Consider the following 25404-nt stretch of genomic DNA (forward strand, 5'->3'; position numbering starts at 1 on the left):
TATGCAAGCTTCATAACCGGAACAGTTGCTATACATGCAAGCTTTCTTTGGAGATTGACAAAGGTTGGGACATTAGCAGTTTAGAGTCTTTAGGATAATATGCGCTGTTCCACTGGATTTAGGGGATTTAGTTGCGGTCCAGTAGTCATGCTAGCTTTAGCGGGGAGTAGTTTAGAACTCACGGTTTTAGTTCCGCTGAGGCCGATAGGTTTTCAGGCCTGGCGTGTCTTTGCAAGTTGCGCAGATCCGTCCTGCTAGTCCAGCATCCACGAGAGCAGCAACCCAGAGAGAGATAATTGGCTACAGCTCCCTTATATGGGCAGGGGCCGGAATAGTGCCAATTGGTCCAATACTTGTGTCAATCATCATTACAAAGGATTATGGGTAACACGTGACCCAAGGACCTCCAAAGGTCCTCCAACATACCATAGAGGATATTAACATGGTCCCATGACCGAAGGTCCTGCGATGCTAAACAAGGTAAGTACTATACATTATATTAAATATACATGTGTACAGATCCCTGCTTGTCCTCAGTGTACAGAGCCCTGCTTGTCCTCAGTGTACAGATCCCTGCTTGTCCTCAGTGTACAAAGCCCTGCTTGTCTTATCGGTAAATGAGGGTTAATGTTAATTCTATAGTTCGTGACGCCAGGCTGAGGGCTGGAATGCTGAATCAATGTTCCGGCCTATCGCTGCCCTTCCCAGTAACGATAGGTGCATGAAATGACTGAAGGTCCACAAAGAGATTTAACTTGAAGGTGAATAACTTTACTGAAGTGCTTGCAATATCCACGGCACAGTTACAGTCTCATATAAACAGTCCTTAGGTTACTTAGTGACTGACAGTTGTTGCGGACCTTGAGTTAGTGATACAGTCTTTGAATTTAGGGAGAGATTTGCAGATACGTCCGGATTTAGGGGAGTTATTAGGTCCGGTGATGCTGCAGAGTGTTTGGCAATTGATACACTCTATGATTAGATTGTTCAGCCATCGCCGCAAGGCTCGGGCCTAACTCACTGCGCCAGTTGCTGTACAGGTCTTGCTTGCTTGCCCAGGAACAAGAAAGCGAGAAGATGGCCACCGCTCCCTTATATGGGCAGGGGGCGGGGCGAATCTGATTGGTCCGAACATCTGCCATTCACCATTACATGGTGTAATGGGATTGCTTACGTCACAGGGCCTCCAAAGGTCCTTAAGCTTAATACCATAGAGTTCACCTAGTCACATGACCCGCAGGTCCTGCAACTCTATGGAAACAAGTAATTAACCATTTATTTACAAATAAATCATTACATTTACATTAACCTTATATAGACCACTGGTCTACTAGTAGAAATAGAGGCGACAAGGGGTAAACTACATTACAGGGATCCCTACGTCCTAGGGACTCTGGCTATGGGAACCCACACATAAATAGGTACCGTATAGAATGCGGTACCGGGACACCACAAACCCCCTTACTAAAGATAAGTCGGCCTCGATGTCTGTCCCCTGAGGCAGAGGGACTAAGACTAGAACAGGATGCTATAGAACAGGATGATCTGTACTTTTGCTATACATCCTAAGTAGACTAAAGACATTAGAAATCTATCTAGGCATTTTGATGCTATCTAGACATTTAGTGCTATCTAGACATTTAGTGCTATCTAGACATTTAATGCTATCTAGACATTTAAAGAAGCTATCTATCCTTTAGTTTCTAGCTTCCTATACAACTTTATAAAACCTATTATACATTTGAAGCTTACTAGGCAATTAGGTCTCCCTAGACAGTTAAATAGCTACCTAAGACATTAGTACAGCTCTCTATACAGTTAGCTTCAAGCTGACTAGACATATGTATTATCTCACACATTTTATTTGCCAAACAATAAGTTACCTGTTAGTTAGTACAAGAAAGGTATACTGACTAGCCGGAAGCTAGGTCACAGTAAGGGTGGCTGCTAGGGTCTATCGACTACATGCTACTTACCCCTAGAGCACTTTCAAAAGAACCTACTAGGTTATTCTTAGGATTACATGTTTAATTCTGTATTTGCAAGAGCACCTACTGGCCAGGCAGAGCATCTCACACACGCAATAGAAGAAAGAAGAGAAGAAGTGTACCTAACAGTGGCAGGGCATTGAAGTGGGTTATCAAAGGTACCATGTGTGCAGGTACTAAATGTGAGTCCTGGTATCTTATGGGTAGATTGCCCTGTGTAGTCCTTTTGAGACAGCCGCAACACCACCTCCGAGTCATCAGGAGTTCCTTCACTTGAGGATTCTTCAAGAACTTCAGTCCCCGAGGGACCAGCTGGAGGGCTGGAAACGTAAGCAACAGCTTTGGTTGAACTGAGGGGTTCTCTTAATACAGACGGAGTAGTGGCTTCAATGTCCGGAGCAGTCACTGGAGCAGGACTAATGTTGGGTATAGCAACCAATGGTGGTTGACAGGGGGCAACAGCTATGGGCAACCGACTGGGTGGAACAACCAGCGTTGGCTGACTGGATGGAGCTGGGATCGGTATGCCCCAATACATGGTGGGCTGTTGAGATGGGAACAAAGGAACGTCCAGAGTGGGATGAATTCCCTCTCCTGGCACATATTCCTTCACTGGTCTTGGTGGAGGTGGAGTGGAAGTAGCAGGAGGATCAGAAGGATTAGGAGGAGATGGGCCAAGTATATCTTCTTTCCGGCACACTTTTATCCTATTCCGGTGAACCACCTGTGGCTCGAACCCGTCTTTTTGAATCTCGTACACGTCTGTTTCAGGATAAGGAACCGCAGTGATGGTGTATGGCTCCGTCTCCCACAGAGAGTCCAGTTTATGGGTTCTAGGAAATTTTCTGAGCCACACTTTATCTCCAAGTTGCAAGGGCTGAGCCGAAGCATGTTGATTATAATCTTTCTGCTGGCGTTCATGAACTTCACCCATTTTCTTCTCAACGATGTCCATTGCTTCCTCAATTCTTCGTCGATGTTCTGACACCCAACCTTGGGAAGCCTGAGGAGAATTGTTGAAAGGTGCCTTTAGCCCGAAGGTCCGATCCTTTGGCAATTGGCCGTGTCGGCCCATTATCAAGAAAAAGGGCGTATACCCCGTAGAACAGTGAACAGTGTTGTTGTAAATTTCCAGAAGTTCTGGCAGCAGCTGAGGCCACTCTTCGCGCTTCTAGACAGAGGCTGCTCTGAGCATCTGGATGAACACTTGATTGATCCTTTCACAGAGTCCATTCCCTTGGGGATGCTAGGCCGTCATCCGGAGCTTCTTGCAATCATGCAACCGGCAAAGTTCCTGGAACAACTGGGCTTCAAAGGCGGTTCCCCGATCCATGAGGACCGATTCTGGACACCCCAAGGGTTGGATCCAATGCCGATAGAAGAGTTGAGCAGCAGTCTTGGCGGTAAGATCCTTGACGGGGACCACGACCACTCACTTGGAATAATGATCCACCATTGTTAGAGCGTGGCAATAGCCAGATCGAGTGGGGGCCAACTTCACATGGTCCAAGGTGACAATTTGATTCGGTCTTTCTGTACAGATGGGATGCAAAGGGGCTCTGGCGTCCCTCCGGGGGTTCTTTATCACGTTGCACACAGAGCACTCGGCACACCATTTCTCGATGTCTCCCCGCATCCCAATCCAGTAGAACCTTCTTCTGACAGTGATCTCCGTCTTATGGACCCTGAAGTGGCCGGATTGATCATGATAGGCATTTAGAACCATGGCTGCATCCCTCCTGGGGACCACAATCTGGTGTATGCGATCTCCTGAGACGGGGTCCAGGGAATTTCGGTAGACCAACCCCTTGTGCAGGAACAGGGGATTTCTCTGCCGCCACAGCCGCTTCAATTCAAAGTCTCCATGAGCCTTACGCACCCGAGTAGGTACCTTCTTGTGGAGGCAATAGTCGAGGAGGTCCCCGATAACCCTGCTCTCATCTTGAATCGTCTTCCAGGTGGACAGATCTTCAGAGACTTTGGGAGATTCAGGTCCATCACCCGCCTGGGCCGTTAGAGCATTCTGGCTTACGAACCTTCAGTAAAAGGGAAGCATCTCTACATCTTCCCACACATCTTCAGTAGGGGGTGCTTCTCCCGGGGCCATGCGAGAAAAGTACATCCGCATTAACATTGGTTTTTCCGCTGCGGTACTTGATGTTAAAATCATAGTTGGCCAACCGAGAGGCCCAACGCTGTTCAAGAGCTCCCAACTTAGCAGTGTTCAGATGGGCCAAGGGGTTGTTATCAGTGTAGACCGTGTAGGGAGTAGCAGCCAGATAGTCTTTAACCCCTTAAGGACGCAGGACGTAAATGTCCGTCCTGGTGAGGTGGTACTTAACGCACCAGGACGTACATTTACGTCCTAAGCATAACCGCGGGCATCGGAGCGATGCCCGTGTCATGCGCGGCTGATCCCGGCTGCTGATCGCAGCCAGGGACCCGCCGGCAATGGCCGACGCCCGCGATCTCGCGGGCGTCCGCCATTAACCCCTCAGGTGCCGGGATCAATACAGATCCCGGCATCTGCGGCAGTTCGCGATTTAAATGAACGATCGGATCGCCCGCAGCGCTGCTGCGGGGATCCGATCATTCATAACGCCGCACGGAGGTCCCCTCACCTGCCTCCGTGTGGCTCCCGGCGTCTCCTGCTCTGGTCTGTGATCGAGCAGACCAGAGCAGGAGATGACCGATAACACTGATCTGTTCTATGTCCTATACATAGAACAGATCAGTATTAGCAATCATGGTATTGCTATGAATAGTCCCCTATGGGGACTATTCAAGTGTAAAAAAAAATGTAAAAAAATGTAAAAGTAAAAGTAAAAAAAAGTGAAAAATCCCCTCCCCCAATAAAAAAGTTAAACGTCCGTTTTTTCCTATTTTACCCCCAAAAAGCGTAAAAACATTTTTTATAGACATATTTGGTATCGCCGCGTGTGTAAATGTCCGAACTATTAAAATAAAATGTTAATGATCCCGTACGGTGAACGGCGTGAACGAAAAAAAAAAAAAGTCCAAAATTCCTACTTTTTTAATACATTTTATTTAAAAAAAATTATAAAAAATGTATTAAAAGTTTTTTATATGCAAATGTGGTATCAAAAAAAAGTACAGATCATGGCGCAAAAAATGAGCCCCCATACCGCCTCTTATACGGAAAAATAAAAAAGTTAGAGGTCATCAAAATAAAGGGATTATAAACGTACTAATTTGGTTAAAAAGTTTGTGATTTTTTTTAAGCGCAACAATAATATAAAAGTATGTAGTAATGGGTATCATTTTAATTGTATTGACCCTCAGAATAAAGAACACACGTCATTTTTACCATAAATTGTATGGCGTGAAAACAAAACCTTCCAAAATTAGCAAAATTGCGTTTTTCGTTTTAATTTCCCCACAAAAATAGTGTTTTTTAGTTGCGAAATACATTTTATGATATAATGAGTGATGTCATTACAAAGGACAACTGGTCGCGCAAAAAACAAGCCCTCATACTAGTCTGTGGATGAAAATATAAAAGAGTTATGATTTTTAGAAGGCGAGGAGGAAAAAATGAAAAAGTTAAAATTAAATTGTCTGAGTCCTTAAGGCCAAAATGGGCTGAGTCCTTAAGGGGTTAAACTTCTCAGTAATAGCCCAAACCAGGGCCAGCAGTTCCAGCTTGAAGGAGCTGTAGTTAGCATCATTCTTCTCAGCACCTCAAAGATGCCGGTTGGCATAGGCAATCACCCTCTCCTTGCCATCTTGCACTTGAGATAAGACCGCCCCCAGACCTTCAAAGCTAGCGTCTGTGTATAAACGGAAGGCAGGCTGTAGTCAGGATATGCCAATATGGGGGGTTCCATGAGGAGATACTTCAGGGCTCGAAAAGCATCTTCTTATTCGTCGGCCCACTGGATGGGAAGCCTCCCATTATAATTATCCCAGGCAGTCCCTCTCAGTAATTCGGTCAAGGGTGCAGCAATTTGAGCAAAATGAGGGATGAAACGCCGGTAATATCCAGCAAATCCTAGGAAACTTCGGACGTCTCGCACCGTCCTGGGTGTAGGCCACTCTTTCACAGCACTCACTTTGTCTGGATCAGGCTGGACTCCTTGAGCACTGATGACATGTCCTAAGTAGTGCACTTGAGGCTTTAACAAGTGACATTTAGAAGGTTTAACCTTGAGTCCATGTTGCATAAGAACTTGGAAAACTTCTTTCAGGTGATCCAGGTGTTCCTGATACGTTCGAGAGTAGACTATGACGTCATCTAGATACAACAAAACACTCTGGAAGTTAAGGTGCCCGAAGCATCGCTCCATTAGGCGTTGGAAAGTAGCTGGTGCATTGCACAGTCCAAAGGGCATAATTTTGAACTCGAAGAGACCCATGGGGGTCACAAATGCAGTCTTCTCTCTGTCCTCTTCTGCCATTGGCACCTGCCAGTAGCCGCTAGTCAAATTCAGTGTGGAAAAGTATGCGGCAGACCCCAACGCAGTCAAGGATTCTTCAATGCGTGGGAGAGGATAGGCATCCTTATGAGTTATGTTGTTTAGTTTCCGGTAATCCACACAAAAACGGATGGTGCCATCTTTCTTCTTCACTAGGACCAAAGGTGCAGCCCACGGACTCTGGTTTTCTTGGATGACATCGGCCTCTTTCATCTCCACCAGCATTTTCTTTATGGTCTGATACATCCCAGGAGCCACAGGGCGATGTCTCTCTTTAATGGGTGGATTGTCTCCGGTGAGAATCCTATGTTTGATCATGGTGGTCCTGCCAAAGTCTGTGGGAAACTTGCTGAAAGCTTCCTGATGTTTCCTAGCCACCTGGATAACTCCTTCCACCTGTTCCTTGGGGGTATCTTCGTCTCCTATCTGTAGTTGATTCCACCACGGTTCCGCAGGGTTCTAGTCAGGTCCTCGTGGGACCACCTGTGACTTCGAGACTACATCTCGGACATTTAGATGGTGTAGAGTAGCCACTGGGGTGTACTTGGGTAGTTGGACAGCAACTTGAAAGAGATTGATGAGTCTCACCGGGACCTTCCCATCCCGTACAGTTACCAGGCTTCTAGCAGCTCCCACCAAGGGACAATCTTCCAGCAGAAGAGGCTCCAAGAGTGCTTGGTAATCTTGACAGATTTCTCCATGATGATTTACGAACTTCTGTTCTGCTATGAGGATTTTGAGGTGGTGTTGGGCAGCTCGCCGGCCTGGGGGTGACAAGTGAGGGAGAGATGCATGCAGTGCACAGACAATATCATCAAAACAGTGCCTCATAATATTCATGCCTAAAATGAAATCAGCTGCTCCCTCATCCCTAACATTTGTGACAATCACCCCTTTTCTTCCTAACACATGTTTTCCCACCTGCACCGTGGGCTCCCAGTAACCATGCCTGGGTACTGGTTTCCCGTTCCCTGCAATTACTCTGAAGTCCGCTTCCTCAGGGTCACACAACCTTTCTGGGCCCCAGTATTTATAGAAAACCCCCTGTGGAATATTGGAAACCTGAGACCCCGTATCTATCAGAGCTTGTAACCGGACACCTTCAATCATCACCTGTACATAAGGACAAGCAGCTACATACATAGACAGTCCCTTCTTGTCGCTGGTTTATTCTGGACCTTCAACCTCTACTCCTGGGGTGCGGTCCTCGACCCCAGGGGAAGCCCGTTTAAAGCCCAGCATTGGCTCTTCCAGTGTCCATTCTTTTTACAATTACTACAGACGGGTCTCTGTCTCCCAGGTGGTCTCACAGGAGGAATACTAGATGGAGTGACAGGGCGAGGGTCAGCCTTCTTAGTTGGTGGTGTTGCAAATCTAGAAGAATTTGGCTGTACCGCCATTTCTTTAAAGGCCTTGGCTAACTGTTCAATGTCCTGTTTAATGTCTTGTAAATCAGCTGTCCAAGGACTAGAAGAAAGTGTTGGTGGAGCAGATTGAGAAGGGACAGGCGGCTGGGGCGCGGGTCCCAGAGATTAAGCAGCGGGTACACTAATCTCCTCTGTCTGAGGTCCCGACTCTATTACTTTAACCGCGAGTCTCTTAAAAGCTGAGAAAGCCATGTCGGGAATTTGCATGGCCAGCATCCTAAGTTGGGCCTTGTCCCATTTGTTTAGCGCCCCTTCTATAAAACGGTCCATTAGTACTCGATTGCCCTGATCGGGCGTGATGCCGTCCAACTTCTGTACCGCCTCTAATGCGCTCTGTAAAGCCACTGCATATGCTCGGAGGGTCTCACCTGGCTTCTGGCTTCGTTCATAGAGTTGGAGGCGTACCTCCGAGGGGGAGCGAGATTCAAACACTTGAGAAAGTCCTTCAAAAATCTGTCCCACTGTGGCCTTATCAGCCACTGGCCAAGTGCAAAGATCTTCCAAGGCGGGTTCCTGGAGTTGTCCCAGAAGCAGTTGTACCTGTTGATGAGGGGGAAGTGCATAAAATGCAAAGAGGCTGTAGAATTTTTCTTTGAAGTCTCTTAAGGTAAAAGGGTCACCATTGTAGGTGGGAAGCACAGGATTCCCCAAGAAGACAGGTGCAGCAACTGGGGCTCCCGACACATAGGGAGAAACTGAAGGTGGACTAATTGGGTCCTGTTCCGCCTGTGCTGGAGGTCTTGCTGGCATCTCGGGCAGAGTACGTCCTTGGGAGTTCGAGAGCGTTGGTGAAGGCGGCAACATTATTCTGGCTTGGGGTGGAGACCCCACTGGTGGGGCCACTGGAGCATCACCCCCTTGCTGTTCAGGCGGGGACTGTAGGGCTGCAGGTTCTGACATCTCTGTATTTGGTACGCTGGCCCTTTAAATAGATCTTGGATTCCTAGATCCCAAAGAAATGCGCAGTTCTTTAATCTGGAACTTTAGAGCGTAGATTTCAAATTTGAGAGCGGTGACCTGAAACTCAACAGCCTTTAATTGAAATTTGAGTGCGTTGATCGGCAGTTGAAGAGACTCTATACAGGACTTCGATTCGGCAATCTGATGTTTCAGAGTCCCGTACTGTTCCTCGCAGCTTCCCGCCCGCTGTCGCACTCTGCGCTGTCTCTCTTTGTTGGTTTCTGGCACTAGGCTCCGACAAAATGGCCACCGCGGCACCGAGAGCTTCGGTGGGCGGGGTCTCTGGATCACGTGCGCCGGGATGTCCCGCGCTAACTTGTAGCTCCGCTGTACTGTTCGCCTCCCCCCTTACTTTACATGCGCACTTCCTCCACACAGCAACGTGTGCGCAACCCCTTTCTCCGGAGTATAAATCCACAGTACATTAATAAAGTTCACTTCTGGGGGGAGTACACTTTCACTAGTGGAAATAGTAGGCACACACCCGAATCCTGTTCGTGCAACGCCAAAAAGGCTTTGTGGTAGTCCTTGGGGGGTGTATGGTAGTGGTGGTATAGTATCGGTAAATGAGGGGTTAATGTTAACCCTATAGTTCGTGATGCCATGCTGAGGGCTGGTATGCTGAATCAATGTTCCGGCCTATCGCCGCCCTTCCCAGTAACAATAGGTGCATGAAATGACTGAAGGTCCACAAAGAGATTTAACTTGAAGGTGAATAACTTTACTGAAGTGCTTGCAATATCCACGGCACAGTTACAGTCTCATATAAACAGTCCTTAGGTTACTTAGTGACTGACAGTTGTTGCGGACCTTGAGTTAGTGATACAGTCTTTGAATTTAGGGAGAGATTTGCAGATACGTCCGGATTTAGGGGAGTTATTAGGTCCGGTGATGCTGCAGAGTGTTTGGAAATTGATACACTCTATAATTAAATTGTTTAGCCGTCACCGCAAGGCTCGGGCCTAACTCACTGCGCCAGTTGCTGTACAGGTCTTGCTTGCTTGCCCAGGAACAAGAGAGCGAGAAGATGGCCGCCGCTCCCTTATATGGGCAGGGGGCGGGGCGAATCTGATTGGTCCGAACATCTGCCATTCACCATTACATGGTGTAATGGGATTGCATACGTCACAGGGCCTCCAAAGGTCCTTAAGCTTAATACCATAGAGTTCACCTAGTCACATGACCCGCAGGTCCTGCAACGCTATGGAAACAAGTAATTAACCATTTATTTACAAATAAATCATTACATTTACATTAACCTTATATAGACCACTGGTCTACTAGTAGAAATAGAGGCGACAAGGGGTAAACTACATTACAGGGATCCCTACGTCCTAGGGACTCTGGCTATGGGGACCCACACATAAATAGGTACCGTACAGAATGCGGTACCGGGACACCACACCAGCTTGTCCTCAATGTACAGAGCCCTGCTTGTCCTCAGTGTACAGAGCCCTGCTTGTCCTCAGTGTACAGAGCCCTGCTTGTCCTCAGTGTACAGAGCCCTGCTTGTCCTCAGTGTACAGAGCCCTGCTTGTCCTCAGTGTACAGAGCCCTGCTTGTCCTCAGTGTACAGAGCCCTGCTTGTCCTCAGTGTACAGAGCCCTGCTTGTCCACCCTCACTTACTGTATTTGGTCTCCTCACAGAGACACACAGGCAATAGCTGCAGTGACAAGAATATACACATTTTAAACTAATTTATTTTGCAAATATACATTATATAAAAAGTTTTTGTTGACGACATGTAAACTTTAAACCTGTAAAAACGAACTATCTGGAGTATGAGGATTTAAAGTTAAATAAAAAAAAATTCTATAACAACAGATTGTGGTAGAAGGGATATGGTGGTGCAATGTGACATAAACAGTAAAAACCTGGTCCAGAGCCATATGATCGGGAATAATCATACCTCTTTATACTCTCTGATACCTTAAGGCTTCCTGGCGGTTCTGGCCACATACCTGTGGTTTGCCCAGGGACCCATATCTTGCTTGGCACCACTATCTATTATTTCACCCAGAATTTCTTCATGACAGATCAGTATTGTCTCTCAGTCTTGTTGAGCCTGTTCTCGTGTACGATTGGGCCTGCTGCTGTTTTCAGTGCGGTCTCTTATTTTGACCTGTTCTGACATCTAGTACCGTCTCTTTATTTTACCTGATCTGACACCAATCTTTTGTATTGTTTCTGTGATATAATACCTGTACCCTATATTATCCCTGATGAAGTTCCTATGGAACAGAAACACGTCAGGTTTATAAGCAAGAGGTTATTTTCATTGGTGTTATTATGGTGTACATACATAGGGACCCTCATGTGAGATGAGGGGAACTGCATCTCTTGTCCCCTCACTTATTTATTTAAGTTTCAGTATCACAGTATACACGTTATCCTATATAATTTGGTGGATTTTAATGATTATATTAAAAGGTACATTTTACGGCACCTACTTATTTTTTTGCACTCAGTGTACAGAGCCCTGCTTGCCTTCAGTGTACAGAACCCTGCTTGTCCTCAGTGTACAGAGCCCTACTTGTCTTCAGTGTACAGAGCCCTACTTGTCTTCAGTGTACAGAGCCTTACTTGTCTTCAGTGTACAGAACCCTGCTTGTCCTCAGTGTACAGAGCCCTGCTTGTCCTCAGTGTACAGAGCCCTGCTTGTCCTTGGTGTACAGAGCCCCGCTTGTCCTCAGTGTACAGAGCCCTACTTGTCTTCAGTGTACAGAGCCCTGCTTGTCCTCAGTGTACAGAGCCCTGCTTGCCTCAGTGTACAGAGCCCTACTTGTCTTCAGTGTACAGAGCCCTGCTTGTCCTCAGTGTACAGAGCCCTGCTTGTCCACCCTCACTTACTGTATTTGTTCTCCTCACAGAGACACACAGGCAATAGCTTCAGTGACATGAATATACACATTTTTTTTAACTAATGTATTTAGCAAATATACATTATATAAAAAGTTTTTGTTGACGACATGTAAACTTTAAAGGGGTACTCCGGTGAAAAACTTTTTTTTTTTAAATCAACTGGGGCCAGAAAGTTAAACAGATTTGTAAATTACTTCTATTAAAAAATCTTAATCCTTCCTGTACTTATTAGCTGCTGAATACTACAGCGGAAATTCTTTTCTTTTTGAAACACAGAACTGTCTGCTGACATCACAAGCACAGTGCTCTCTGCTGACATCTCTGTCCATTTTATGAACTGTCCAGAACAGCATATGTTTGCTATGGGGATTTCCTTTTACCCTGGACAGTACCTAAAATGGACAGAGATGTCAGCAGAGAGCACTGTGCTCCTGATGTCAGCAGACAGCTCTTTGTTTCAAACGGAAAATAATTTTCACTGTAGTATTCAGCAGCTAATAAGTACAGAAAGGATTAAGATTTTTTAATAGAAGTAATTTACAAATCTGTTAACTTTCTGGCACCAGTTGATTTAATAAAAAAAAGTTTTTCACCGGAGTACCCCTTTAAACCTGTAAAAACTAACTATCTGGAGTATGAGGATTTAAAGTTATATAAAAAAAAAAACTTCTATAACAACAGATTGTGGTGGAAGGGATATGGTGGTGCAATGTGACATAAACAGTAAAAACCTGGTCCAGAGCCATATGATCGGGAATAATCATACCTCTTTATACTCTCTGATACCCTAAGGCTTCCTGGCGGTTCTGGCCACATACCTGTGGTTTGCCCAGGGACCCATATCTTGCTGGGCACCACTATCTATTATTTCACCCAGAATTTCTTCATGACAGATCAGTATTGTCTCTCAGTCTTGTTGAGCCTGTTCTCGTGTATGATTTCCTAATCTCCTGTCCCATCTTACATTTTCTAGTGTTGTCTGAACATACTACCTGTATTATTAAGCTGTGGTGTAGCATTTATTCCTGTTTAATATATTTATTTTTATCCAATTACAATACTACTAGGACTTGTGCTACATTGTTATCAGTACAAACTGTACTGGGCATTATACAGCTACCGGCAGACCTCTTGTCAACAGCTATTGAGGGTCACAAACAGCGCATCCGCAGCATATTTGATGCTGTGGATGTGCTGCCAGCAGTCACAGAGCAACGGTAGAGCAAGCTGTAGCTCTTTGTGTCTTCTCGTACCAGTCACAAGCAGCAGGGAGCTTGCTCTGCAGGCGCTGTGTAATGTGATGTGTGTGACCCTACGCTAAAGAGCAGATTCAGACTACTATGTTCACATTTTAAGGGTATGTTCACACATACAGGATCCTGCGCAGATTTGATGCACAGGATTTGTAACTGACAATTAGAAGCTGTGCTCAGTCAATTATTTAACATTGAAATCTGCAGCAGAAAATCCTGTGCATCAAAGCCTGCGCATCAAATCTGCGTAAGTGTGAACGTACCCTAAAGGGGTATTCCTGCTTTATACATCTTATCCCCTATCCGAAGCATAGAAGATAAGATGTATGATCGCAGGGGTCCCACCGCTGGGGTCCGTCGCGATCTCGGTGCAGCCCCCAGCATTCTGTGCTGGGCGCTGCTTACGAGACAGGGACATGACGTCACTGCCACGGCCCCTAGTGACCTCACACCACGCCCCCTCTATTCATGTCTATGGGAGTGGGTATGATGGCCACCACGCCCTCTCCCATAGACATGAATGGAGGGGGCGTGACCATGACATCACTAGAGGGCTTGGTCGTGACATCATGTCCCCGTCTCGGAGGCAGCGCATGCCACAGAATGCCGGGGGCTGCACCAAGATCGCAGGGGACCCCAGCTATCATACATCTTATCCCCTATGCTTTGGATAGGGGATAAGATGTTTAAAGCCGGAATACCCCTTTAATGGCTGTATAAGGCTGTAAGAGTGTTCTATGGTGAACAACGTTCGATTCATTAGTTGTGGCTGGAATACAGACCAGAGAACTTCAAGTTTCTGGACCCTAATGCTAAATCTGTGGCCAAGGCCCCACCACCTTCCATGTGCCATCTGTAACACTAATGTCTTCTCGTGTCATAGAGAAGGAGCCTTGGTGAGACTACTACTGATGTTCTGCTATAGCTACACCTTTGTGTCAGGAGATAATTGTGTGGTTGAGAAAAGCACCTGTGGTGGCCCAGTATGGGAGATGTTAGTCTGTACCCTTGCTGTCCTGTCAGGCAGCCTTCTTCAGTGTCCCCAGGGCCCCTCTACCTGTTCCCCCCTGTACATATGTTCTGCAGTGTATTGTATTATAAAATGTGTTGTATCTTTAAGAGTTATGTCATGTGATTGTTACCCAGGAGGTACCAGTGACCAGGTGATCCCAAGAGTGACCTATGGGCTCCCTGCTAGTCTCCGCCATATAAGCCCTGGGTGGAGCTTCTCTCTCTCTTCTGCTGAGGTCCAGTGCAGTCGCCTAGTGTGTGTGTCCAGAGTCATAGGAGGCCTCAAAGTCCAGTCCTGCAGCCGCCATCAAGTCAAGTAAGATAAAGTTACAGCTTTATGAGTCAAGTCAAGTCAGTCCCTGTCATCTGTCAAGTCAGCGTGGTCTGCATTCAATTATCCAGTCCTACTACAAGTCCCAGCAAGCCCTAAGGTCTCTGCGTCACTGGTCACCTCCTTGGGCCCTGGCTGAACTGTATAGACTTTACCATCTGTCTACCCTCAGTAAAGCTACCGTTCTACGTAACTTGGCTTTGGAGTCATTATTGCCCCCGTGCCTAGCCCAGGATCCAGTGGTATACCTTTGGGTGGTTTTAGGCTAAAACACGCCCTGGTGTCACGAATACAAGGGGTTAATGCCATCTGCCCCTAGGGTAACAACATCTGCCCTCATCACACCCCGCTACCACACACCTTTAGCGCACCTTAACAAATGCATATAAAACGGGCATTTTTTGCCTTAGGATCTCAAGACTCACAATGGGGGGATATTTATCAAAACCTGGAGGAAGAGTGGTGCAGTTGCCCATAGCAACCAATCAGATGGCTTCACAGGCCTCTTTGAAAATGAAAGTAGTAAGCTGTTTGGTTGCTATGGGCAACTGCATCACTCTTTCTTTATACAAGTTTGGATAAATCTCCCCAAAAATTCCTAGAACTATTACTATTTAAAAAAAAATGATATGGTACTGTACATAAAAACCTTATTTATTGCAATTTATTCTCTGGTTTTCTCCTATACACATACTCAGACAATACTCACAGCATTTACTTTCTTGCCCATGAAAATGTTTTCATTCAGATCTGCTGTTTTGTGTATTGCAGCTCGTATTCTGATCAATGCGTCTCCATGGTAACAGACAACAAACAAACTCAGTTGGGGAGATTTATCAAAACCTGTGCAGAGGAAGAGTGGTGTAGTTGCCCATAGCAACCAATCAGATTGCTTCTTTCATTTTCCACAGGCCTCTTTAGAGGCCTGTGGAAAATGAAAGAAGCAATCTGATTGGTTGCTATGGGCAACTGCACCACTCTTCCTCTGCACAGGTTTTGATAAATCTCCCCCAGTGAGTCTAAACCTGCAGTGATGTGTAACTTCTCTTTCCCAACTCCTTCATTCTTTATTGATGTCCTACAGACAGTAGAAATGATGAAATGAAAGAATACATGACTTCACACAGGACTGCGTTATACTCTGTATCCTAACCATGGACTCACAGGGGTCTGCAAAATAGCTGTATACACAAAATGATAGGATATATTTAATTAAAGTTGCAATGTTCCCTTTCTTTTTAGTTTGGTCGCATCAGAACTGTAAAAAAAAAAGATGAACATACACATAAGATTTAGGGTAGGGTCACCCATAGCATATACACTGCATATTTAACACTGCGTCCAGTGCTGGGCATTTATTATTACTCAAAGACTTTGCTAGCACATAAATACCTAGCGCCAAACACGCAGTGACAAATGCGCTGCATAACCGTTACTTGGGACCCTACCCTTAAAGGGGTACTCCGGTGGAAAACATTTTATTTTTAAATGAACTGGTGCCAGAAAGTTAAACTGGTGCCAGAAAGTAATTTACTTCTATTAAAAAATCTTTACCCTTCCAGTACATTTTAGCATCTGTATGCTACAGAGGAAATTCTATTATTTTTTAATTTGTTTTTTTGTCTTGTCCACAGTGCTCTCTGCTGACACCTCTGTCTGTGTCAGAGCAGCATATGTTTTCTATGGGGATTTTCTCCTACTCTGGACAGTTCTTAAAATGGACAGAGGTGTCAGCAGAGAGCACTGTGTTCCAAAAAGAAAAGAATTTCCTCTGTAGTATTCAGCAGCTAATAAGTAGTGTTGAGCAGCATAGGCCATACAGTGGTCCCTCAACATACGATGGTAATTCGTTCCAAACGACCCATCGTTTGTCGAATCCATCGTATGTTGAGGGATCCGTGCAATGTAAAGTATAGGCATCTGTACTCACCTGTCCCCGTCGCTCCGGACCAGGTCCTCACCGCTCCCGCTGCTGTTCCAGGGGCTCCCGATGCTGTCCCGCTGCTCCGGTGTCTTCTTTGCGATCCTCCGGTGTCTTGCGCATCTTCTGCAGGGTCCGGGCCTCGCTTTCCGGTGTCGTTATTACGCTGCTGCGCTGGCGCGGCGTGCGTAGTGACGTAATAACGACGCCGGAAAGCAAGGCCCGGACCCTGGAGAAGATGCGCAAGACACCGGAGAATCGCGAAGTGGACCCGGAGCAGCGGGAATAGGTAAGTGAACCTGCTGGGGCACATTACACTGCTATCCGACAGCAGCTTAAGCATTTTGCGCTGTCGGATAGCAGTTAATGCGATGGCCCCGACATATAAAAGCATTGTATGTCGATGCTGACATCTACATGCGATGGCCTCTGAGAGGCCATCGTATGTCGATTTTATCATATGTCGGGGCCATCGTAGGTCGGGGGGTTACTGTATATTCGAATTCACGATATTTCGTGAATATATGGACGAATATTCATCATATATTCGCTAAATTCGCATATTCGTAATATTCACGTTTTATTTTCGCATATATGAAAATTTGCATATGCAAAAATTTGCATATGTGAAAATTAACATATGCGAACATTAGCATATGCAAACTTTTTGCATATGCGAAAATTCGCACGCCAGTCTCACACATTGGTATTAGAGCCTTCTTTACACCACACAAGCTGGAAGCAGAGAGGGAAGATCACTGTGATGTGTACTGTGATAAAAAAAAAAACCAAAAAAACAAATATTCGTAATTGCGAATATATAGTGCTATATTCGCGAATATTCACGAATTCACGAATATCGCATATTCGCGAATTTGTGAATATTCGCGAATATAGTTAAAGGGTAGCTCCCACCATCCTATTTTTTTTTTTGCTAGCCCGTTCCCCCCCTCCCCCGATACGGTGCTAGCCCGTTTCCTCCTCTCCCCCCCCCCCCCCGCCCCGCATACCCCGTTCCCTCATTACACTTGCAGTTACTGCAGAGTGCGGCAGCGGGCGTGCAGGGACAGCGGCGGCAATGCTCTCGCTCCCGCCTGTCTGATTGACAGGCAGGGAGCGAGTGCAGCCTAACTGAAAAAGGACTGATTGCCACTCCAAAATCAGTCCTTTTTCAGTAGCCGGTTTTTAAATGTAGATTAAACCTTTTTAATGAAAAAAAAAAAAGTATATTAGAGATATGTTGTAGTACATAAGTACTACAACATATCAAAAAATAAAGTTGGTGACAGTGCCCATTTAAAATTAATAAATTAATAAAATTAGCATTGCGAATATTCGCGAGCAACACTACTAATAAGTACTGGAAGGATTATGTTTTTTTATAGAAGTAATTTACAAATCTGTTTAACTTTCTGGCTCCAGTTTATTAAAAAAAAAAATTTTTTCCACCAGAGTACCCCTTTAAAGAGAATCTCTCGGCTCCATACCATTAATCTTTTAAAAACGTGGATAGGTCCTCAGCTCACTTCCTTAGCCCGCAGCGCTCGGACTGACGTGAGCTATAGGAACTTGTAACTTAGGAACAGTAGAAGAATTGTCCAGCGCCGATTAGTATGGAACGGAACGGAACTATTTATTGCGGAATCAACTTCAGTACAAGGACATGGTGGACACCAGTGAAGCATTTCGACCCTACAACCGGACCTTAGTTATACCATGTATGACTAAGGCCCGGTTGTAGAACCGAAACGCGTCACTGGTGTCCACCATGTCCTTGTACTGAAGTTGATTCCGCAATAAATTGTTCCGTTCCCTACTAATTGGCGCTGGACAATTCTTCTTCCATTAATCTTTTAAATTTAGTTTTTTATGATATTGTAGAAATTATTGTACATTTATGCAAACATTTCTTGGTTTTGACCCCTCAGGTGTGAGCTGAATACAAGGACTTCTGCTGCTGAGACCCTAAAGATTGACTGTAATCTGTAGAAAAGTCTGGTAGGATGTGTTGAATTTCCCTACAGCGCCATCACAGGAAAAATGAAGCATTACACGTATCTCATTGAAATCTGGAGGATGTACTGAGCAAAACTTTTAGGAAAACCATCAGAACCAAAAAAACGGATGTCAATATTTACAATAACAGTGTAAGGGACAGGACAGAACATATGTCCAACCATGACAGATTCCCCTTAGAGCATCAACGCAAATCATGACTGAAAACAATAAACAATAACATAAGTGAGAAGCATCCCAAAAGAAATCATGACATATATTCTACTGACTAATCTAGCATTATATGTGCTGCTAGTCACCACTGATGTGACTACCTTCAATCTGACATCCAATAATCCAGAATGTCTGGTAATTCAGATCTTCTTTTCAAAACACAAGTATAGTATAATGTGTCTGGGAAGAGAAACAGGATACAGAGAGCACAATCACATGCAGGAGTCCGAGTGTCACAATCGAGTACAACAGTTCTCAGTATCTATCGGTGGCCGTAGCTGTAGTGTGATTCGCCACCGATGGGATGCCAAGCTGGCAAGATATAAAGTGCGGTGATATAAAGTCCGTTTTCGCACACAGCCGTGTGCTTCTTCCGGCCTCCAGAGGCCGGAAGAAGCACACGGCCGTGTGCGAAAACAGCTGTTAGCCACTGAGCGCCCGCATCAGAACATCTCCCTGCCGCACAGAATGCTCGTGTCGTGACAAGCTACAAGGACGGTGAGTGCAAGCTACTATTTCTATCAACACTATAGTATAATTGTATAGAAAGGATTGTCCAACGCAAGGTGTGCGGGTAAAATCTTGCTTTATTAAGCTATTCCGACAGAAATCACATACAGAGGACAATGGCTGACGCGTTTCGCACCTAGGTGCTTAATCGTAGACTGACGATTAAGCACCTAGGTGCCAAACACGTCAGACATTGTCCTCTGTTTGTGATTTCTGTCGTAATACCTTAATAAAGCAAGATTTTACCCGCACACCTTGCACTGGACGATCCTTTCTATACAAGTGTGTGTAAGAAGCCGAGGCCGGGACCGGTGTGTCCCTGAGCAGGTGAATCAGGATTTGGTTGGGAGAGAGAGCGGTGCAGACATTGTGCACTATAGTATAATGTGTAATTTCACAAGGCCAGAAGCCGATGCATGAAACATGGGGATGGCACACACTCCATGAATTGTCTATGGAAGCACCACGAGATACCCAAGTACATTACTCCGGAATCTTCCATAGACAATGCATGGAGTGTGTGCTGACACACCACTTCAGGCAGGGAGATTCAAGACCCCATTATGGAGATGCCAGGGGGTCCCTGTGGCCGGACCCTCCACGATCAGGTTTCCTTCCTCTGGATCAACACAGTAGGGTTGAACTCGATGGACTCTTGCCTTTATTATGTTAGGAATGGTCTCTGACAGTGCCTTTCCCTCCTCTCCCAATTGAAAACAGATGTATGCTCGGCCAGGATGAGCATGCATATGTGTGGAATGGGGGTTGGTGTCAGGAGGAATAGTTGTCAGATTTGTACTATTAGTGCATCTAAAAAATTGTGAAAACAAAAGTATAATTGGGGGCATTTAGCTTTCTCCACGTTGGGCAACAACACACTCGTAAACCCCCCTTTAAACCCCTGCATCCATATGGAGGACTCACGTAAGTAGGTATTAACCCCTTTTCAGCAGTCAAGGTGCTTAAGATCAGCGATCAGAGACTGGATTGTCGCAGGAACTTTGTTGCAATTTTGGGACGCTACATGGGCGCTGCTGGCTTAGTGACAGTTCCCTAAATATAAACTATAGACCCATGTAACACTACATTGGGCATGAAATGTATTTATCAGCCACATGAATTCATTGTACTGAATATTCAGAACCGTAAGATTATACCAACTCTATCCACCAGAGATTGACCTATTTCCAGCCAGAATAAACACATAAATGTTACTTATCTGTTATACAAATATCCTATAAAGTTCCAACAAATCCTTAGGGCAGTGTTTCCCAACCAGGGTGCCTCCAGCTGTTGCAAAACTACAACTCCCAGCATGCCCGAACAGCCAAAGGCTGTCCAGGCATGCTGGGAGTTGCAGTTTTGCAACAGCTGGAGGCACCCTGTTTGGGAAACACTGCCTCTAACAAATCCTTGGTGTAGTGTTTATCCAACCAGGGTGCCTCCAGCTGTTGCAAAACTACAACTCACAGCATGCCCAATCTCTGGGAGTTGTAGTTTTGCAACAGCTGGAGGCACCCTGGTTGGGAAACACTGCCTCTAACAAATCCTTTGGGTAGTGTTTCCCATCCAGGGTGCTTCCAGCTGTTGCAAAACTACAACTCACAGCATGCCCAATCTCTGGGAGTTGTAGTTTTGCGACAGCTGGAGGCACCCTGGTTGGGAAACACTCCCTCTAACAAATCCTTGGTGTAGTGTTTATAAAAACCAAGGTGCCTCCAGCTGTTGCAAAACTACAACTCACAGCATGCCCAATCTCTGGGAGTTGTAGTTTTGCAACAGCTGTAGGCACCCTGGTTGGGAAACACTGCCTCTAACAAATCCTTAGGGCAGTGTTTCCCAACCAGGGTGACTTCAGCTGTTGCAAAACTACAATTCCCAGCATGCCCGGACAGCCAAAGGCTGTCCAGGCATGCTGGGAGTTGTAGTTTTGCAACAGCTGGAGGCACCCTGGTTGGGAAACACTGCCTCTAACAAATCCTTTGGGTAGTGTTTCCCATCCAGGGTGCTTCCAGCTGTTGCAAAACTACAACTCACAGCATGCCCAATCTCTGGGAGTTGTAGTTTTGCGACAGCTGGAGGCACCCTGGTTGGGACACACTGCCTCTAACAAATCCTTAGGGTAGTGTTTCCCAACCAGGGTGCCTCCAGCTGTTTCAATACTACAACTCCCAGCATGGCCGGACAGCCTTCGGCTGTCCGGGCATGCTGGGAGTTGTAGTTTTGCAACAGCTGGAGACACCCTGGATGGGAAACACTGCCTTTGGGTGACCAGAAAGTTCAATAAAGAAAAAAGAAATCAAATTTCTAATTCTATTATTTATAATTGCAGATCAAACAATTGTCTAGCACTTACTTATGATCACCTCAGCCAGCGACGATGCCAACGATGAAGAAGGGGATGCCGCTCCCTCCAGGGTAAGGGTTAATGTTCACAGCCTTGGCACCCTGGCACGGCGCAGAATTTGCAGCGATCTCTAGTTTGCCATGCACATGATGCTTCAGGAGACAAAGTAGAAGAAGCTCAGGTTGTCACACAGCATCTCCAGACTGTGCCAAGGTGTTAGGGACCTGGGATGAGACAGTATACGCCCGGCTCAGGGAGGGTGGCGGGTGCCCCCTGTGGGTTAGTAGGATTCAGCTGTAGGAGTAGCAGGCTGGCAGTAGTCACAGAGTAACGTGTAGTCAGGGTGAGTCAGCTGGAGGAATACAGTGTCTTCTAATGCAGATTAGTGGTGGGCAGGGAGAAGTGCGAGAAGACTGGGGCAGGTCATAGACACAGCTCTGAACTAATACATGTGTAATGGCACCAGTGATAGGAGCCGCTGTAGTGTCCCAGATAAGCCGCTACCTTTACACTATTATAGTTATACAATATTAATATATTATTATTTACTATATTCATTTATTATTAATATTGTCGTTATTATCATTTATTATTAACAATATAAACAGTAGAAAATACGGAGCACTCACCCGGTTACTTGCTTGAATTACTTGCTGCTTTATTTTATATTAGGATACATTCATGCAGGGGAGCGGACAGGAGCAGTGGTGTGGGTGGGTGGTCAACGGACAGTATCGTGCGGTGTGGCGCTTGGTCAGGGGCCTGACCAAGCTCCACGCTCCACGATACCGTCCCTTGAAAACCCACCTCCCACACCACCGCTCTCTAGGGGCCTGACGACGCGCCACTCCGCGTAATACGGTCCATTGCCCACCTACCACCCACATCACCACTCCCTAGAGGCCTGACGAAGTGCCTCTCAGCACAATATGGTCTGTTGACCACCCACTCCCCACACCACCGCTCCCTAGGGGCCAAATGAAGTGCCACGCCGCGCGATATGGTCCGTTGCCCATCCCCCACACCACCGCTCTCAAGGGGCCTGAAAAAGAGCTGTGCCGCATGATACGGTCCATTGCCCACCCACCCCTCACACCACCTCTCCCTAGGGGCTTGACGAAGCGCCACGCCGTGCGATATGGTCTGTTGGCCACCCACCCCCCACACCACCACTCCTAGGGGCCTCACGAAGTGCCACTCTGCGCAATACGGTCCGTTGACTACCCACCCCCACACCATCGCTCCCTAGGGGCCTGACGAAGCCCCACACCGCACCAAACGATCCGTTGCCCACCCCCACCCCCACACCACCGCTCTCTAGGGTCCTGACAAAGCTCCACACCACACGATACAGTCTGTTGCCCACCCACTCCCCACACCAGCACTCCCTAGGGGCCTGACGAAGCGCCACACCATGTGACACGGTCCGTTGACCACCCACCCCCCACACCACCACTCCGTTGCCCACCCAACCCCCACACCACTGCTCCATGGGGGCCTGACAAAGCGCCACGCCGCGCCACGTGGTACGTTGTCCACCCACCCCCCACACCACCGCTGACGAAGCCCCACACCACGCGATACGGCCCGTTGCCCACCCACACCACCGCTCCTGTCCGCTCCCCTGCTGGAATGTATCCTAATATGAAATAAAGCATCAAGTAATTCAAGCAAGTAACCGGGTGAGTGCTCCATATTTTCTACTGTTTATATTGTTGAAGATTACCTGCCTTCACGTGAGCACCCAGGAAAGGTCACTTATTGTTGGCTATGCAGCCAGATGGGATACTGTGGGTCCGAAAGAGTGTAGCTACAGCGGTGACAAAGTATCTGCTTGATTTAGTTCTTATAATTTATTATTATTTACTATTAATTTTATTATTGTTATTATTATGTTGCTGTTGTTGATGATGTTATTTTTATTATTATGATGGTGAGTATTGATTCTCCTGTGCTCATAGTTTTTTGTTACAGTGTATCAATGCATCTAAGGCCACATTTACACCAGGTTTGGGGCTTCCATTGGGCTATACACCAGCTGTGCGATAGGGATGCCATATTTCTGGCTGGCCTATTGACTTGAATGTAGTGTATGTAGCCTAATTGTGACTAAGTTCGGACCATTTTCTGAATGTTTACAGTCTTTGTGTGGAGTTTAAAAACATGTCACCAAACCTGATTAAAAAACTGGGTGTGAATAAGGCCTAAAAGGATCGGTCTGTTTAGCTTACAGAGATTTGGCTGGAAAAGATGCAAATGTAGCAAATTCTCTGCTGTGGAAAATGTTTGGTCAGGTTGGGTCTTATGCCTCTGGATGTAAAGGAGGTTATTGGTAATTACTGACTAGTGTTGAGCGGCATAGGCCATATTCGAATTCGCGAATATTCGCGGATATATGGACGAATATTCGTCATATATTTGCGAATATTCGCATATTCGTTATATTCTCGTTTTATTTTCGCGTATGCGAAAATACGTGCATGCGAAAATTAACATACGTGAAGATTCGCATATGCGAAACTTAGCATATGCTAATTTTCGCATATGCGAATTTTCGCACGCCAGTCTCACACAGTAGTATTACAGCCTTCTTTATACCACACTAGCTGGAAGCAGAGAGGGGTGATCACTGTGATGTGTACTGTGAAGAAAAAAACAAACAAAAAACGAATATTCGTAATTACGAATATATAGCGCTATATTCGCGAAATTCGCGAATTCGCGAATATGGGATATTCGCGAATAATATTCGAATTGCGAATATTCGCGAGCAACACTATTACTGACAGCAAGAAGGAGTCTTTAAATGGGCGCTGTCAGAATTAAAATATTTTTACATGTTGTACATCTTGGCAAAACATTAATCATTCTAATATACTTCATAAAACATTTTATCAATACATTGCGATCAAGTCGGATTTGTAAAAAATAGACAAACTGTAGATGGAACACGCAGGTTCATTGACCTTATTCATGAGGCTGAAATCCGGAAGGTGCCTTCTCTGCTGTTATCTCTAGACCAGAGAAGGCTTTCGATAGAGTCCACTGGGGTTTCCTCAATTCTGTATTTACTAAATTTGGACTTGTGGGCCCTATCCAAAAAGCTATAGGTGCCCTATACTCTAATCCGAAAGCTTCGTTTTATTCATCTGGCTTTCTTTCTTGCAAATTCCCTATTACCAATGGAACTAGACAGGGGTGCCCCCTTTCTCCCTTAATTTTTGCTATGCTTATGGAGCCTCTAGCGGAAAAAATTAGATCTGACCCAATCATGGACGGACTAAATATTGGAGGCAGGGATCATCGAATAGGATTGTTTGCAGACGACGTTATTATTTTCTGTTCCAGCCCTGCCTTCTATTGTTAAAATCCTTTCGGAGTTTAGGGATGCTTCGTACTATAAGGTCAACAAATCCAAGTCTCAAATACTGAATCTAGGTATCCCAGACAAAAGAGTTAAACTTCTTAAAGCTAAGTTCCCTTTTAGCTGGTCGGCCTCGTCCCTGCAATACTTGGGCATTAAACTGTCCTTCATCAGGACTCTTTAGTGATAACTACATTACCTTGTTAAAATAAACTAAACAATCAGTATCACACTTGTTTACAGCTGGTGTTTCCTGGCTGGGGAGACTGGCAGCAATAAAAATGATGATCCTCTCTAGAATACTGTACACATTCCGTAATGTCCCTATCTTGTTACCGCTGTCCTATATGAGAAAGTTACAGTCTGTTCTGATGAACTATATATGGGGAAATAGAGCACCTAGAGTTAAAGCGGACATATTGTACAAACCCCTCAATAAGGGAGGGGTAGGTTGCCCCTCAGTATTACAATACTACAGGGTGGTTCTTCTAGATCAACTTAAATGTATTTGGTCTAATGATGTCTCCAAAAAGTGGGTACATATAGAATCTGCTATTATAGGAAGACACACACTACGCGATCTCTTAACGGCATCATACTTGTTTAATCTGCGGCCACTTAATAAACACCCTACATTGGGAGCAATTATTCATTTATGGACCTCGTATGTACTTCCCAAACAAATATTCCACATGCCAGCTTCTACTGCCTCATGCTCAATCCTTGAAGCTGCTATTCCAAATTAATGCATTGCCTCTTGGATA

At 45.7% G+C, this 25404-nt stretch overlaps 1 protein-coding gene across 3 annotated transcripts in view; it reads right to left on the reverse strand.

Annotated features, from left to right (window-relative positions):
* RD3 (RD3 regulator of GUCY2D) overlaps positions 1 to 21649 on the reverse strand; it is a 78326-nt gene extending 56677 nt beyond the window's left edge. Inside the window, exon 1 of one of the 3 annotated variants that reach the window (XM_056568251.1) lies at positions 21286 to 21649. Coding sequence is in view for 2 of the 3 variants with exons in the window: in XM_056568249.1 (XP_056424224.1) it covers positions 10774 to 10796 (23 nt within the window). In the remaining variant the exon portion in view is untranslated. Of the gene's footprint in view, positions 1 to 10773; positions 11013 to 14978; positions 15099 to 21285 lie in introns of those variants that run through there. The other 2 variants (XM_056568250.1, XM_056568249.1) reach the window with 2 other exon arrangements.
* Positions 21650 to 25404: the final 3755 nt, after the last annotated feature.

This window comes from Hyla sarda, chromosome 3, assembly GCF_029499605.1.
Source record: "Hyla sarda isolate aHylSar1 chromosome 3, aHylSar1.hap1, whole genome shotgun sequence".
NCBI classification, from domain to species: Eukaryota; Metazoa; Chordata; class Amphibia; order Anura; family Hylidae; genus Hyla; species Hyla sarda.